Source organism: Saccopteryx leptura, chromosome 5 (genome assembly GCF_036850995.1).
Source record: "Saccopteryx leptura isolate mSacLep1 chromosome 5, mSacLep1_pri_phased_curated, whole genome shotgun sequence".
Classification (NCBI taxonomy): Eukaryota; Metazoa; Chordata; class Mammalia; order Chiroptera; family Emballonuridae; genus Saccopteryx; species Saccopteryx leptura.
In genome coordinates this window covers 181619161-181632220 of record NC_089507.1, presented here as the reverse complement: position 1 = coordinate 181632220, position 13060 = coordinate 181619161, and the positions used below count along the sequence as shown (strand labels likewise).

The following is a 13060-nucleotide window of genomic DNA, read 5'->3' as shown; positions in this document are numbered from 1 at the left end:
GGCATGACTCGAAAGCTGCCATTCATGAGAGCCCTAATTACTGGAGGGGAAGAATCCAAAAACATGAGCATTGGAAATCTTACCACCAACACCAACATCATAACTCATCCTCCTCAGCCAGCATGACAAATATAAAACCTATGTAGCTTGGCTGTCCTTGCACCAGCTACTGCTCTGAGTTATGGTCAAATATCCTAGAGAAGCCCAAATTACTCTCAGTTTGTATAGAGTTCATCACAGCCCCAATTTTCTGGGGTGTCTCACATAGCTATCCAAAAGGAAAAAATGCAAGGCAGGTCTAGCAACACATCATAGTAACTTTTTAACCCAGGAATGTTCCTTTTCCTAAATCATTGGGAATTTTTCCTCTGACATAAGCAAGAGGCCAGGTGAGTGTTTTTGACAGCTTGCCGCACATGAACTTGGGCTCTGATTTCCAGAACACATGATTGGAGGGCAATATCTTACTCCTTCGTGGCTTTGATGCTTTTGATGTGTTAGAGAAATGGCCTCTGTTCAGATACAGGTGTGTGGAGAGTGAAGGGAATGTGTTTGAAGATGTGAGCAGCCATTTTCACGTGGACCTTCATTTTTATGGAGCCCAAGGGGGAATGCCAACTCATTCCTGGTAGCTTGAGGCCTGAAGGAAGCAAGCCCTCCATAGAGAAAGCACAGATATCATCTTGGCAACTAAGCAATTCATGAGAGTGTTTACCAGATAATCTAAAGCTGACACATCCCTCTCCCATGTCAACCCCAAAAGACACCACTGAGTTTCATTACCAAATAGAAATGTTTTCGGGCGTGCTGACTCTTTATTTTCCTACTCAAGGATTGGCTCCTCATCCCCAGTCCCAAGGTCCAGCCATTCCCAAGAAATGATTTCTTTGTTTGCCTTGATTCCCAAGAACTGATCAACCACTTCTGGCTACATGTCTCCCTTCCCTGGGAGCCCGTGGCTAAGCCTGGAGTTCCCGTCCTCAAAGCCAGCAACACCAGAGCCTGGTTTTCATTCCTTGAAGGTTTCAACTTTAAGAGAGAAGTCTAGAAAAACCCATTTTCTTTCTTTCTCCCCCATTTTGGCATGAATTTCTGTCTTCTCTAACACCATATAACCTTCTCTATATAATGCTTTAAATGTAATAATATTTATGATTTTTAAAAGAAATTGATTACTTGTTTGAGGGTCTTTTTAAACCAGTTTGGATTTAAAGAAAAAAAATGGAAATCATCAAAAATTCATTTCACACAACAGTCTGAAAATAAACCAAAGGACGTTATGTGTGCATGTGTGTATAAGTGCACACAGAAATATATATATACATATGTAGACTATATACATGTGTGTATATATGTGTATATATACATATACACTTGTATAAATGTATATACACACAGATACTTAAAATGTGTGTATTTATTGAAGAAATAGACATCATATTCATCTTTAAAAGAATATTGAGAAAAATATCAAGATATTCTGGCTGAAGATAAAGGCCATTGAAAATTTAGGTGAAAATGTTCATCGATTCCCATTGCATCACCTCTGTAATTTTGCAGTTCTCTGTATAAACATTAAATGACTTATATAGGAGCAAAAATATAAAATAGGTGTCCATATTTTCACAGTTATGGTATAATTTATGAAATTAAGAGAGTAACTTAACAGCTTCTTAATAGAAATGACAAGTTTTGATATGAGTATACAGTATATAAAAATATACAGTGCTATATAAAAATATTTGGTCTCTATTTCATTTTTTGCACCAGTATTAACACTAAAATATGTCTTAGCTAGTGAGGTTTTTATGATATCCCTGATCCTAACAGAAGAGGCATTTATAGTCATTTATTTTAAAAAATGAAAATAAGTAAATAATGAATAATCAAGTTAACATTGTTACTCCCTCTGAAAATTTTTATAAACAAATTTTAAAGGACATGTAAATTAGGAGACTTAATAAAACATTACCTTCCAGAAATTATGTGGGATGTGATGTGTATTACATAAAAACACTGCCATTTAGTCTAGAAGCAGATAATAAAAATTTGCCAAAAAGACATCTAAAAAGCCTGCTTTCATAGATATACATGAAAGACTTATAATTAGCTAGTCAATCATACACTGATAGCAGCATATTTTGAACTCAAGTTACATCCCAGTAGCTGGCTGTAAAATAAATGTAGGGAGATTTAACCACCATTTTAGAATAGAATAGAATAGATCATACATATTAATGATAAGCATTGTTTCCTGAAATGCTTTTTTCAGGGATGTGTGTGTGTGTGTGTGTGTGTGTGTGTGTGTGTGTGAGTGTCTAAGTGTATGAACTGACTCACAATGTAAAATACATTTCTCATTGTGGCCATGGGTCATGATCAAAATCTTTCAGAAATACTAGAATGTAGTCATCAGGCCAAACTAAGTTGTATTGTAGTAACAAACAGCCTCAGAATCTCAGTGGTTTAACACACAAAGGTTCATTTTTTATTCACACAAGTCCCACTAAGGTTCAGGTGACTCCCCAAGGCCACAGACCTCCATGCAACGACTCAGGTATTTAGACTGCTTCAGTCTTTAAGCTTATGGTTTGTAATCACAGCACAAGATGGCCACAATCTATGCAGAAGAGAACCTGTGGAGGACTCTCACTTTTCTATGTTCAGCCTAGAGACACACATGTCACTTGACCTACAGTGCTTCAACCCGTACTAGTCAATAACCCTGCCTAAATGTAAGCAACTGGGAAATGTTAGCATAAATGATAAGGGTTTATACTCTCTCCCACAGAAAGAGCTTGATGTGCCCTTAAAACATATTCAGTACTGATTCACATGGCTACCTCACTTTATAGATGATATCATGAACATTATGATAAACTAGCTGTAACCCATGGGACCACATGCTATTCTAGCAAATCTTTAAATTTTTGTGGGGTTGTTTTGTTTGTTTTTTTATTTAATAAGAGGAAGGGAGGCAGAGTCAGACTCCTGCATGTGCCCTGACTGGGATCCACCCAGCAAGCCCACAAGGGGGCGATGCTCTGCCCTTCTGGGGCGTTGCTCCATTGCTCAGCAATCAAGCTCTTAGTGCCTGAGGCAGAAGCCATGGAGCCATCCTCAGCGCCTGGGGCCAACTCACTCCAATTGAGCCGTGGATACAGGAGGGGAGGGGAAGAGAGAGAAAAGCAAGAGGGGGAGGAGTGGAGAAGCAGATAGGCGCTTCTCCTGTGTGCCCTGACCAGGAATTGAATCTGGGACATCTACACGTAGGGCCGACATTCTACCACTGAGCAAACTGGCCAGGGCCACAAATCTTAAAAGTTATTAATAAAATATTAATATATTTATCATATTTTATTATAAAAAATTTTCAAATGTGTCCTATGATACAATACTTATTATACCCAATTAGTAAAATCTTAGGAGAGCCTATTACTAAAAACAGATAGTGAAAGGTTTAAGGGCCAAAGTCTGATCTTGTGACAAAATGAGACACTGATTTTCAATACTTAAATTCAAAGATTGATTTCCAAAAGATTAAGTTAAAAACCTGATCATTCTTAAGAGTTATGACTACATGTCATTGCTACCATCACTTATAAATTAACAGTAGTTTCCATGTGATCAATGCCTTCATTAGTTGGAGTGACCGACTGAATACAAAACATTTAGAAAACATAGCCAAGCATTTTATATTTAGAGAGAGAAATGCTGAATTAAGGGAATTTGTACCCTCATAGCCGCAATAAGTTCTTGGGTACAAAGAATTTAATTTGATAGAAATTTCTAAAAATCAAAAAGCCAAGAGTAGAGATAGAGGTTGTAGGAGAGAATACAGGGTTCTAAAAACTCTGGGAGTTTGAAATAACATCAGCACAGACTGTGTCTTGGGCCAGCGATTTGGTTGTAGCCAGCTGGGTGGTTCACTGTCTGCAAAGAAGAAATGAGTCAACTGAAAGAGTGCTGGGAGGAACGTGGCTCAGCTCCTGGGAGCTCAGGAAAATGCAGAGTCCGGGACAAAAGCGGCAGACAGCATCTGGTGCTGTTCAGCCTAAGGCAACACAGAGGCTGGTGTAAAGGGGAATGCCAGTCTCTGAAGAGCGAAAGCCTGTTGCGGACAGAGCCCAATACACTGGGGAAGCCACCCCCACACACACGTACACTGAAACACCATTCTCCTGCTAGTGCGATCTACTTCCATGCCCACCCACAGCCTCCTGATGCTTTACTTGGCCTCCCAGGACATTAACACCAGGAGAGGAGGTGATCGGCATAAAGGCCACCAGCACCTGCATCTCTAGGAAAGATGCCCCCTCTTTGCATTACAAATTAATCAGCTTAGCACTTGAATTCTTTCACTAGTCTCTTGTGCGTTTCGTTGCCAAGAGTCTCTTCCCTTGGGTTCAAAAGCCTCTGATGAAATTTGATTTTGGATTTAGAAGGCACCAGGAGTCAAGGTCGGATCTGGGACAGGTTTTCCAAGTCAGGCGGTCGGCTTCCTTTTTTCTCTTAAAATTTAGAAAAGACTCACTGTTTGTGGTCCTGGGGACAGAATGAAGGGACCACAAGAAATCCATGCGGCCCAAATAGATGAAGACTGTCTTGCTAAGTCCCTAAAGTTCAGTCCTGCATGGTTCGGGGTGGGGAGGGGAAAGTTAGAAATCTCAGCCCACGGAGCTTTAGATGCCAGAGCAGCCAAATGAGGCTGGGCATTCCTTAGATCTAAGGTTAACCGTCGCCGACATCCGCCATGGAGGCGTCAGCCCACCCTTACCACCGCAGGGTGGGTGTCCCACCTCATACACCATCAAAGATGTCCCTCTGCACCCAGGGGACGCCCCATAAGGCACTCTAAGTTGGACAGAAAGCAGAAGCCACAACCTGTTTTATCTCTTTTGGCCCCATGTCCTGGAGCTACTGAGCCACCACAGGTGACAGAGAGGTCCTGGTCATAAGGACACAAGCATGTAGGTGAAGGGGAAGCTATGACTGGTGAGTGCCCTTGCACAGGGAAGCTATTGACCAAGGATAAATAAACCTCCTGGGAGAACATATCTCTTCTCAAAAACCCTATTTCTTTGAATAAAACTTAAGTCAATCTGGTTTTTTGTGGCATCTATTTGGTTTTATCCATGCATGAAAAATTAGAGTCAAGCATTTGTTCTCATCAAGGCACCTGAATGGTGTCTTTCATCATCAACGTGCCAAATGCCACAGAGTTTGAGGTGACTTCATTCACCAGCAACATCCCAACTACAAACCTATAATGCAACAATTTTAGCATAAACTTGATTATAATGGTGGCGTAAAGCTCTGTTCTTTTAAGCTTCAAGTCAAGGAGAAACATCAGTGGAATTCCCCAACAAGGAAGGAAGGAAGGGGAGGGGAGGGGAGGGGAGGGGAGGGGAGGGGAGGAGGGGAGGAGGGGGAGGGGAGGAGGGAGAGGAGGAGGGGGAGGGGAGGGGAGGGGAGGGAAGGGAGGGGAGGGGAGGGGAGGGAAGGAAGGGAGGAAGGGAGGAAGGGAGGAAGGGAGGAAGGGTGGAAGGGAGGGAGGGAGGGAGGGAGGGAGGGAGGAAGGGTGGAAGGGAAGGAGGGAGGGAGGATGGAAGGGAAGAAGGGAGGGAGGGAGGGAGGGAGGGAGGGAGGGAGGAGGGAAGGAAGGAAGGAAGGAAGGAAGGAAGGAAGGAAGGAAGGAAGGAAGGAAGGAAGGAAAGAAGAAAGGAAGGGAGGGAGGGAGGGAGGCAGGAAGGGAGGAAGGAGGGAGGGAGGGAGGGAGGGAGGGAGGGAGGGAGGGAGGGAGGGAAGGAGGAAGGAAGGAAGGAAGGAGGGAGGGAGGGAGGGAGAGAGGGAGGGAGGGAGGAAGGAGGGAGGGAGGGAGGGAGGAGGGAAGGAAGGGAGGAAAGGAGGAAGGAAAAAGGGGGGACTGATGCCAGGTTAGAAGTGTCTTCTGTTATGTAAATTGAATTTTGTCTGAGACCCTGTCAGTGCCTGCCCCGTGGCAGAGATCTGCAAAATACAGCTGGGGGACTCAATCCAGCACTCTGCCTGTTTCTTGTTTTCAGAATTTGTTTTATTAGCAGCAATCATGCCTACATTTTTTTATTGTCTGTGGCTGTTTCCATGCTACAATGGCAGAGTTGAGTAGTTATAACAGAAACTGTACAGCCTGTAGTGAGTCCTTCATAGGAAATGTTTGCCAACTTCTGCCCGATAGCTGTCTCCGTGGCCACCCCAGAGGTCACCTGTGGACAGTGTCGTCCATGCCAAGGTGTCCCCCCTCTCTGCAGGGTGCTCTCTGGCTGCGGAGACACAGCCGACCTGGTGTGCTACAGGCAGAGGTGCCGGGGTGAACACCACCGTGCCACTTCACCCGAGGGCGGATGGCAGCTGGTGCAGGAAGATCCCAGCTTCCTCCTTTTCTGTGAAGCCCATTTGAAGATGTTCTACCAGGTCTCTTCAGGGGCCCCAGTGTGATGGAACCCCAGTTGCACACAGCATAGGCAGCAGGTTAAAGCCGTCTGTGTTGGCACCTCCCTTCCTTGTCTCCTGCCCCTTCCTTCACCAGTCAGGAGACAGAAACCCCTGCAGTGATGTTAATAGAGAGCCCTGAATATAAGGCACCATAAACTGAGCGGTATAAAGAGTTACGTATTATCTACATAGTCAGAAAGGCAAAAGAACTGAAGTATCACAAAGACCAAGCAGCCTACTATGGGCGAGCGGGAGTCGGGGGCTCACTGGGACATGCTGTGGGTGGAGAGTGAGCACACGTGGCCGGCCCTGGAAGACCGAGACTTCTGTGGGGGTGGGGCACCCCCCGCTGGTGCAGGCAGCTCTGAGGAGCGTATCAGGAGACTGGTTCTGCAAATGTGGGAAAAACAAAACCAGATCCAGCGGCTGCTACAGAAAGTGCTGCCGCTGTCGGGGTGACCGGGACAGGCAGGACAGTGTCCCTTCTCCCTCCCTGCCGGGGGGGGGGGGGGTGGAGGGCACAGGGAGACAAGATGAGGAGACGCTGGCAAAGCAGGAAGGAGCTGCAGTTTCCAGCCAGGCACCATGGTGTAGAAAGCTGGGATTGGAGCTAAGAGACAGACGCTTAATAACGACACTCTAAACTGCCATGTTCACTGCTCTAACAAACCTCCTGCATCCAACACCTGGTTTAGGGTCTGCTTTGGGACAATAAAATTTAATTCAAGCCTCCTTAAGTTCCCCACTAATACCAAACCTCACTCATGAGCAGTTAGTTACCTTTGGGTTCTCTGGAGTCGCGAGCAACGAACAGCAGTGACAACTGATGCAAACAAACAAGCAGTATGTCCAAAGCATGAGGAGTAGCTCTCAGAATTGAAGGAAAGCCTGGCCAGCCTAAATCTGCCCAGGAAAGGGGGAGAGACTGCAGCCAGCCTGGGGACAGGGGCACGCGGCAGGAACCGCGGAGACCGCATCAGAGCCCCTGTCGTGGGGCAGCTCCAGCACTTTCCATCTTGGTTTCCCGGGGCTCAAATTTCCAGCTCCAATGACAGGTCTTGTCTGGTCAGGTCTGTGCCCAGTGTGGGAGGAGCAGCACCTCGATAATACAAAATAGGGTTGCTGCCTGCCTAATGAGAGGTGGTGCTGGGCAGATGCCGACCAGCTGTCTCAGAGTGGGTCCTCCCTGAAGCCAACTCCAAGACAAGGAGTTGAGATTGTTTACTTGAAAGGCATCTTTATATAGTGGAGCAGGGATGAGACAGGAAAGAATGGGACCAATTCAGGGCACACTGACAAATGAGGTTTCTTTGTGAGCATCAGGGGCTCAGACCCACGGGATGCTGTGCAGAACATGCCTCAGTTATCCCAATGGAGGGAGAGAGAGCTGAGGCATGTATGCACCAAGTCCTGTCCACCCAGATTGAGGGACGCTGCCCTCACGACACCTCAACACTCCCCACCTGCCTGGTGTGTGGACAGAATGTGTTCCTAGGGCCATAGGAGCCCCTAAGTCACGTATGCTTGGTGTGAGCACCCTGGGTGCCTAGGCATGAACCAGAAAAGGGGGTCTGGGGGAGGCAGCGCCCAGGGAAGCTGATATGAGGAGAGTTAATGGTCACTGACTTCAATGCTAGGAGAACGGGAGGGGTGGGGCGCTGGGACACAACTTCTCAAAGGGGAGGCAGTTTCGGGAGAGCCCAAGTGCTGGACTTGAGGCTGAGTCGGAAGGAGGAGACTGGGGCCCCCCAGCACAACAGGTAGTTAGCACTTGCCCTTCAGGTGCTCAGAGCTCCAGCATTCTCATCATCGGTGCTATTGGCAGGCCTCCTCTGAATAATTTTCATAAAACTAAAGTGCTTGTTTTCAGAGACCTCGGGGAAAGAGAAGGCCAAGAAATGAACCCATTTTGCAGCTCTCTTGGGGAATACAGAACTCATAAGGAAAAGTAGCAGCAACTGGGACCCTGGGGTGGACAAAGAGCCTGACTAGACTCCAACATGGCCACTGCAGGCAGCGCCACATTCCACAGTGGGAGCCTGGCTTGCAGGCAGAAGGGGGCCTTCCAGGAAATGGTGTTTACCTGGTCCCTGGCCTCCCTCCTCGACCAAACCTCCTTCCATTGTCCTCCTACAATCTCCTTTATCTCTCCTCCTTGAACAGGCTAAGTCTATTCCTGCCCCTGGGCCTTTGCACTTGCAGCTCCCTCTACCTGAAATGCTCTTCCCTCAGATCTGCACATGACAGGCCCATCTCGTCATTCAGATCACATATCACCTCATCCACAGGGTCTTCACCCAACCGCACAAACCAAAGGAGACCCCCAGTCACTTACACGTCACCCTGTTGATTTCCTTTATAACACTGTCTCTGCCTCTATGTAATTTTCTCTTATTCAGTTATTTGCTTGCTTGTCTCCATCTCCTCCCACCAGAATGCCATGTCCGTGAGGGCAGAGTCACATGTGATTGCTCACTGCTGTCTCTGCAGTGCCCAGAACCGTGTCTGACACAGAACAGGCCCCCAATCCACTTTTGATTATTGACTATAAAATGACCTTTCAAAAAAGATACTCCTGCTTTTTAAAAATAAGAACGTTAACTGAACACAAAGTCCAAAAAATAAAAAGACCTTACAGGAAAAACAAAAAGGTTTGCAATGGCTTATGCTGAATATAATCTAGACACAGGCCCACGTTCCTAGTACATTCCGGGGTCCAGCGAACGGTATCCATCATTCTCTCTTAAGCTTTCAAAGCTGCGCCATGGAGTAGATTCTCCATTCATCTTTCAGAAAGAGCAACAGAGGTGTATTTCTTTTTTTCTTTTTTTTTTTTTTCATTTTTCCGAAGCTGGAAACGAGGAGGCAGTCAGACAGACTCCTGCATGCGCCCGACCGGGATCCACCCGGCACGCCCACCAGGGGGCGATGCTCTGCCCCTCTGCCGCAATCAGAGCCATCCTAGCGCCTGAGGCAGAGGCCACAGAGCCATCCCCAGGGCCCGGGCCATCTTTGCTCCAATGGAGTCTCGGCTGCGGGAGGGGAAGAGAGAGACAGAGAGGAAGGAGAGGGGGAGGGGTGGAGAAGCAGATGGGCGCTTCTCCTGTGTGCCCTGGCCGGGAATCAAACCCGGGACTCCTGCACGCCAGGCCGACGCTCTACCACTGAGCCAACCGGCCAGGGCCACGTATTTCTTTCTTGAAAGCAAAACCTCAAATTCAGAACAAGAGTTTTTAAAGCTCTCAACAGAAAGAAAAGTAACTCCATTTAATATTCTTTCTATTATCCATAACAAAGAAATAAGGAAATGTAACTTATGACTGTCAATTTTCCGCTAGGATTGTAGTGTTGCCTTGCCCTCCGCTGTAGCTCAGGCAGATGCACCTGTCCACCTAAGTGTATTTACTCTGTGCCCTTAACATATTTTGGAGTACCTTCTTCATCAATATAAATAAAAAATTACTTTTGGACTGTTAGTAGAAAAATAGATGCCTATAGGCAACATAAAAATTTATGTCAAGATTCTGGCTTAAAGTAATTTCTATTTCGTACAATGTGACACATGTGTGCATGTATGTTTGCTATGGAAATTATTAATAAATCTGCACACCTCCCCCCATCAGCATAGCACACTGTCTGGCACATAGTACATGCTCAATAAACACTAGTGGACAAATTAATTCCTGAATAAGAAACTCTGAGGTGACATTTGATTTTGCTTTCTGAAACCTGACCTAGGATTGCACTTTGAGTAAGAAAATTTGAAGTCAGACAAAAGGACATTTGGAACATATGCTATGGCAGATGGTATCCGTGTCCCGCTTACATACCTGTGACCTTTCCCATGTCCTTGTATTTCCATGTTCACACCCACAGAGCAGCTCTCCCAACTGGCTGGCAGGAGTTGGTAGATGGAAAACCCCTCACTCACCTTCGGGCAAGGTAACTCTGTGACACACGTCCTATTTCATCTCCCAGAGTCCTTCGGGTGAGGGGGGCGGGGAGATTGAGCTCCAGCTGCCCACACTAACTGACCTGGTAGCACACCTCTTATTGGCTGCCTTCTGTCCCTGTCTCTCTCTCCACTGCCCTACTGGTGCTTCCTGAGGTCGCATCCCTAAGAAACTATATACATTCAAGGCCTTGCTTCATATCAGCATCTGGGGAACCCAGACTAAGAGACCGTTAATCATTTTACCTCTGATCAAGCCCTCCTCCATGTGAGTATGTATGTGCTTGTGCTCAAAATGCAACGAAACTGAGCCAGTGCCATCCACTAGTATTTTCTGCATGAAGTTCAGACACTGACTCTCTAAAGAGTGTAAAAGAACCACGATGAGGGGCATGTCTTTCCTTAACGACCACAGTTTGGTGACCATTTAGTAGAGTGTCCTGTACTGAGTGTGACTCATCCACTCGCATTCCCAAGTCCCCTGTTAATTAGACAAAAAATATGCAAGCAAAAAAAAAAGACCTTTTTAATTAAGGCTTCATTGGCAATGCCCGATGGGCCAACTACGGTCTAATCCAAACCGGAACCCTCACTCCTCCTCACTTGTTCTGCATCCAAGCACGCCCCCTCCCTGGGCAGAGGCGTCTCTCCCGCAGGCCTAGGCGCCAGGAGAGCCCTTGTCTCCCGGCTTTTTCTTGTCTGCTTTCGTCTTTCCAATCACGGTCTCCACGATCACAGCGGTTTCTTCATACGTCTCAATGCTCTCACTGGAAAACTTCTCGATGGATTCCATCACTTCCACCTTCTCGTACGCCAGCGTCCTGGGAGGGCTTCTGTCCCGCAGGCTGCCCCGCCTGCCCCCCTGCCCCTCAGATCCACCCTGACCGGCCCCAGGCCTCTGGGGTGGGGGTGCCGATGGTCCCTCTGGACCAGGCATGACCACGAGACAGGGCCCCCTGGGCCCTTCCTCCTCCTTCTGGCCATCACGCTTCTCCCCGGGACCTTTCATTTCTTCGGTGTTTATCCCATTCTCCTCGTCTGCAGTATGCTGGTTGGGTGGGTGTCCATCTTCCCTCCCCGGCGGACCCCGCTGTCCGTTCTCCGGAGGGGGCTGGGGCTGCTCGGGAGAGGGCTCCTCCATGCTATCCCGAGGCAGGGAGTCATCCTCAGTGGAAACCAGCACCCGACCCCTGGTCGGGGCCGACAGGGAGCAGAACCCGGGGTCCACGTGACTGGCGTCCCCAGAGACCAGCACGTACCGCCCTTTGGTGAAGAGCTCAGCTGGGGGCTCGGGCTCCTTGGGGCTTCTCACTCCCTCCTTGACCAGCTTGCAGAGCTTCCCAAAGGCTTTGCTGATCTGCCCTCCATCGGGCACGTCCTCCGGAGCCCCTCCCACAGTGGGGGCACTAGCTTCTTCACTCCCTGACTCAAGCTTCGGTTCCCCTTCTCCCTTAACTACTACCACCTGCCCCGGCTTTGCGTCCTCCGGACCTTTCAGTGGTGCATCTTCCAGACTTTCTTCTGCTGTGTCTTTAGCTATGATCTCCTTTCTCCTTGGAACGTTCTTGGGGAGGCCTTTTTGTCTTGGCTTTGCTGTTGTGATATCCTGCACAGCCCTTGCGAGATCTTCAAGATAAACAAATAAAATATAAAAAATAAATGGACAATAAATCAAATATTATTGTCAATGACAGAGGAAGAAAATGTATTCGTTGAAAATTATGCTTCCTTTCTTAAGAGACCTATGCCTAGCAGTGGTGACAGGGGTCTAGATCTGTGCATCCACAGTCCGTGTTAAGGACCCAGCTCTGCCACCAACTGTGCAACTTTAGACAAGTCACTTGACCCCTCTGGGCTTGTGAGGGAAGACACTGTTTATTGACTCACAGTTCCCATCCCACTGGGTACAACTCACTGAGATGCGTGATTCTACTGCAATAATACTTAGTGGGAGCAACGTCTCCGGTACCACCTCAGATGCCTACTGAGCTCATAGTGGTGACTTGGCTCCATAGACCAGACGATGGAAATGCATTCTACAAAGTCATTCCCACCTGCCTGGGCCTTTGACATGTTCAGAATGGCTTCTGGCATGGGACTCCCATCAAGTCATAATGTTGCTCCCTTGTTCTGCATGCATCCTAAGCTAAATACATATGACCCCCCTTTGATCGGCATCCCCTTCCTCCTGGGTAAAAAGGGGAAGTGACTCTGTTAAATTCAGAACAAATAGAAACCTCCTGTTCCCAAAGCCATATTTATTTCTTTGGACTAGCTAAGGGGAAAAACTTAAAGTTTAAGAAAACATACAAAAGATAACCCTGCCTCATCCATGAGGCTTTTCTGCTTCCTGCACATGGTGATTTTTCTTTTAACTTTTTCATCCCAAAGGTCTTTCTCCATCCCCTCCCACTGTTAACCAGAGGACTAAGGCAGACAAAGCAAGGGCATCTAGCGTGACTCACAATGGGAGATCAGTAACCAGGAACCGGCAGAAAGGGGCCATAAAGCCATAGGGAGGACGGGGTGCCAAGAGGGGCATGCCAAAGAGCTGGTGGGACCAGACCTGGAAGAAGGGGGTGCTTGCAGGGCCAGCTACAGAATTTCACGGCCCAGTGCCAAAGGAAAAGGCAG

General features: G+C 47.4%; 1 protein-coding gene across 1 annotated transcript in view; it reads right to left on the bottom strand.

Moving 5' to 3' along the window:
- Positions 1–10928: 10928 nt before the first annotated feature.
- The window catches only part of BFSP1 (beaded filament structural protein 1), a 36445-nt gene continuing 34313 nt past the window's right edge, over positions 10929–13060 (bottom strand). Inside the window, exon 8 of the mRNA XM_066387097.1 lies at positions 10929–12052. Within this exon, the coding sequence (XP_066243194.1) occupies positions 11085–12052 (968 nt within the window). The 3' untranslated portion in view covers positions 10929–11084. The remainder of the gene's footprint in view (positions 12053–13060) is intronic.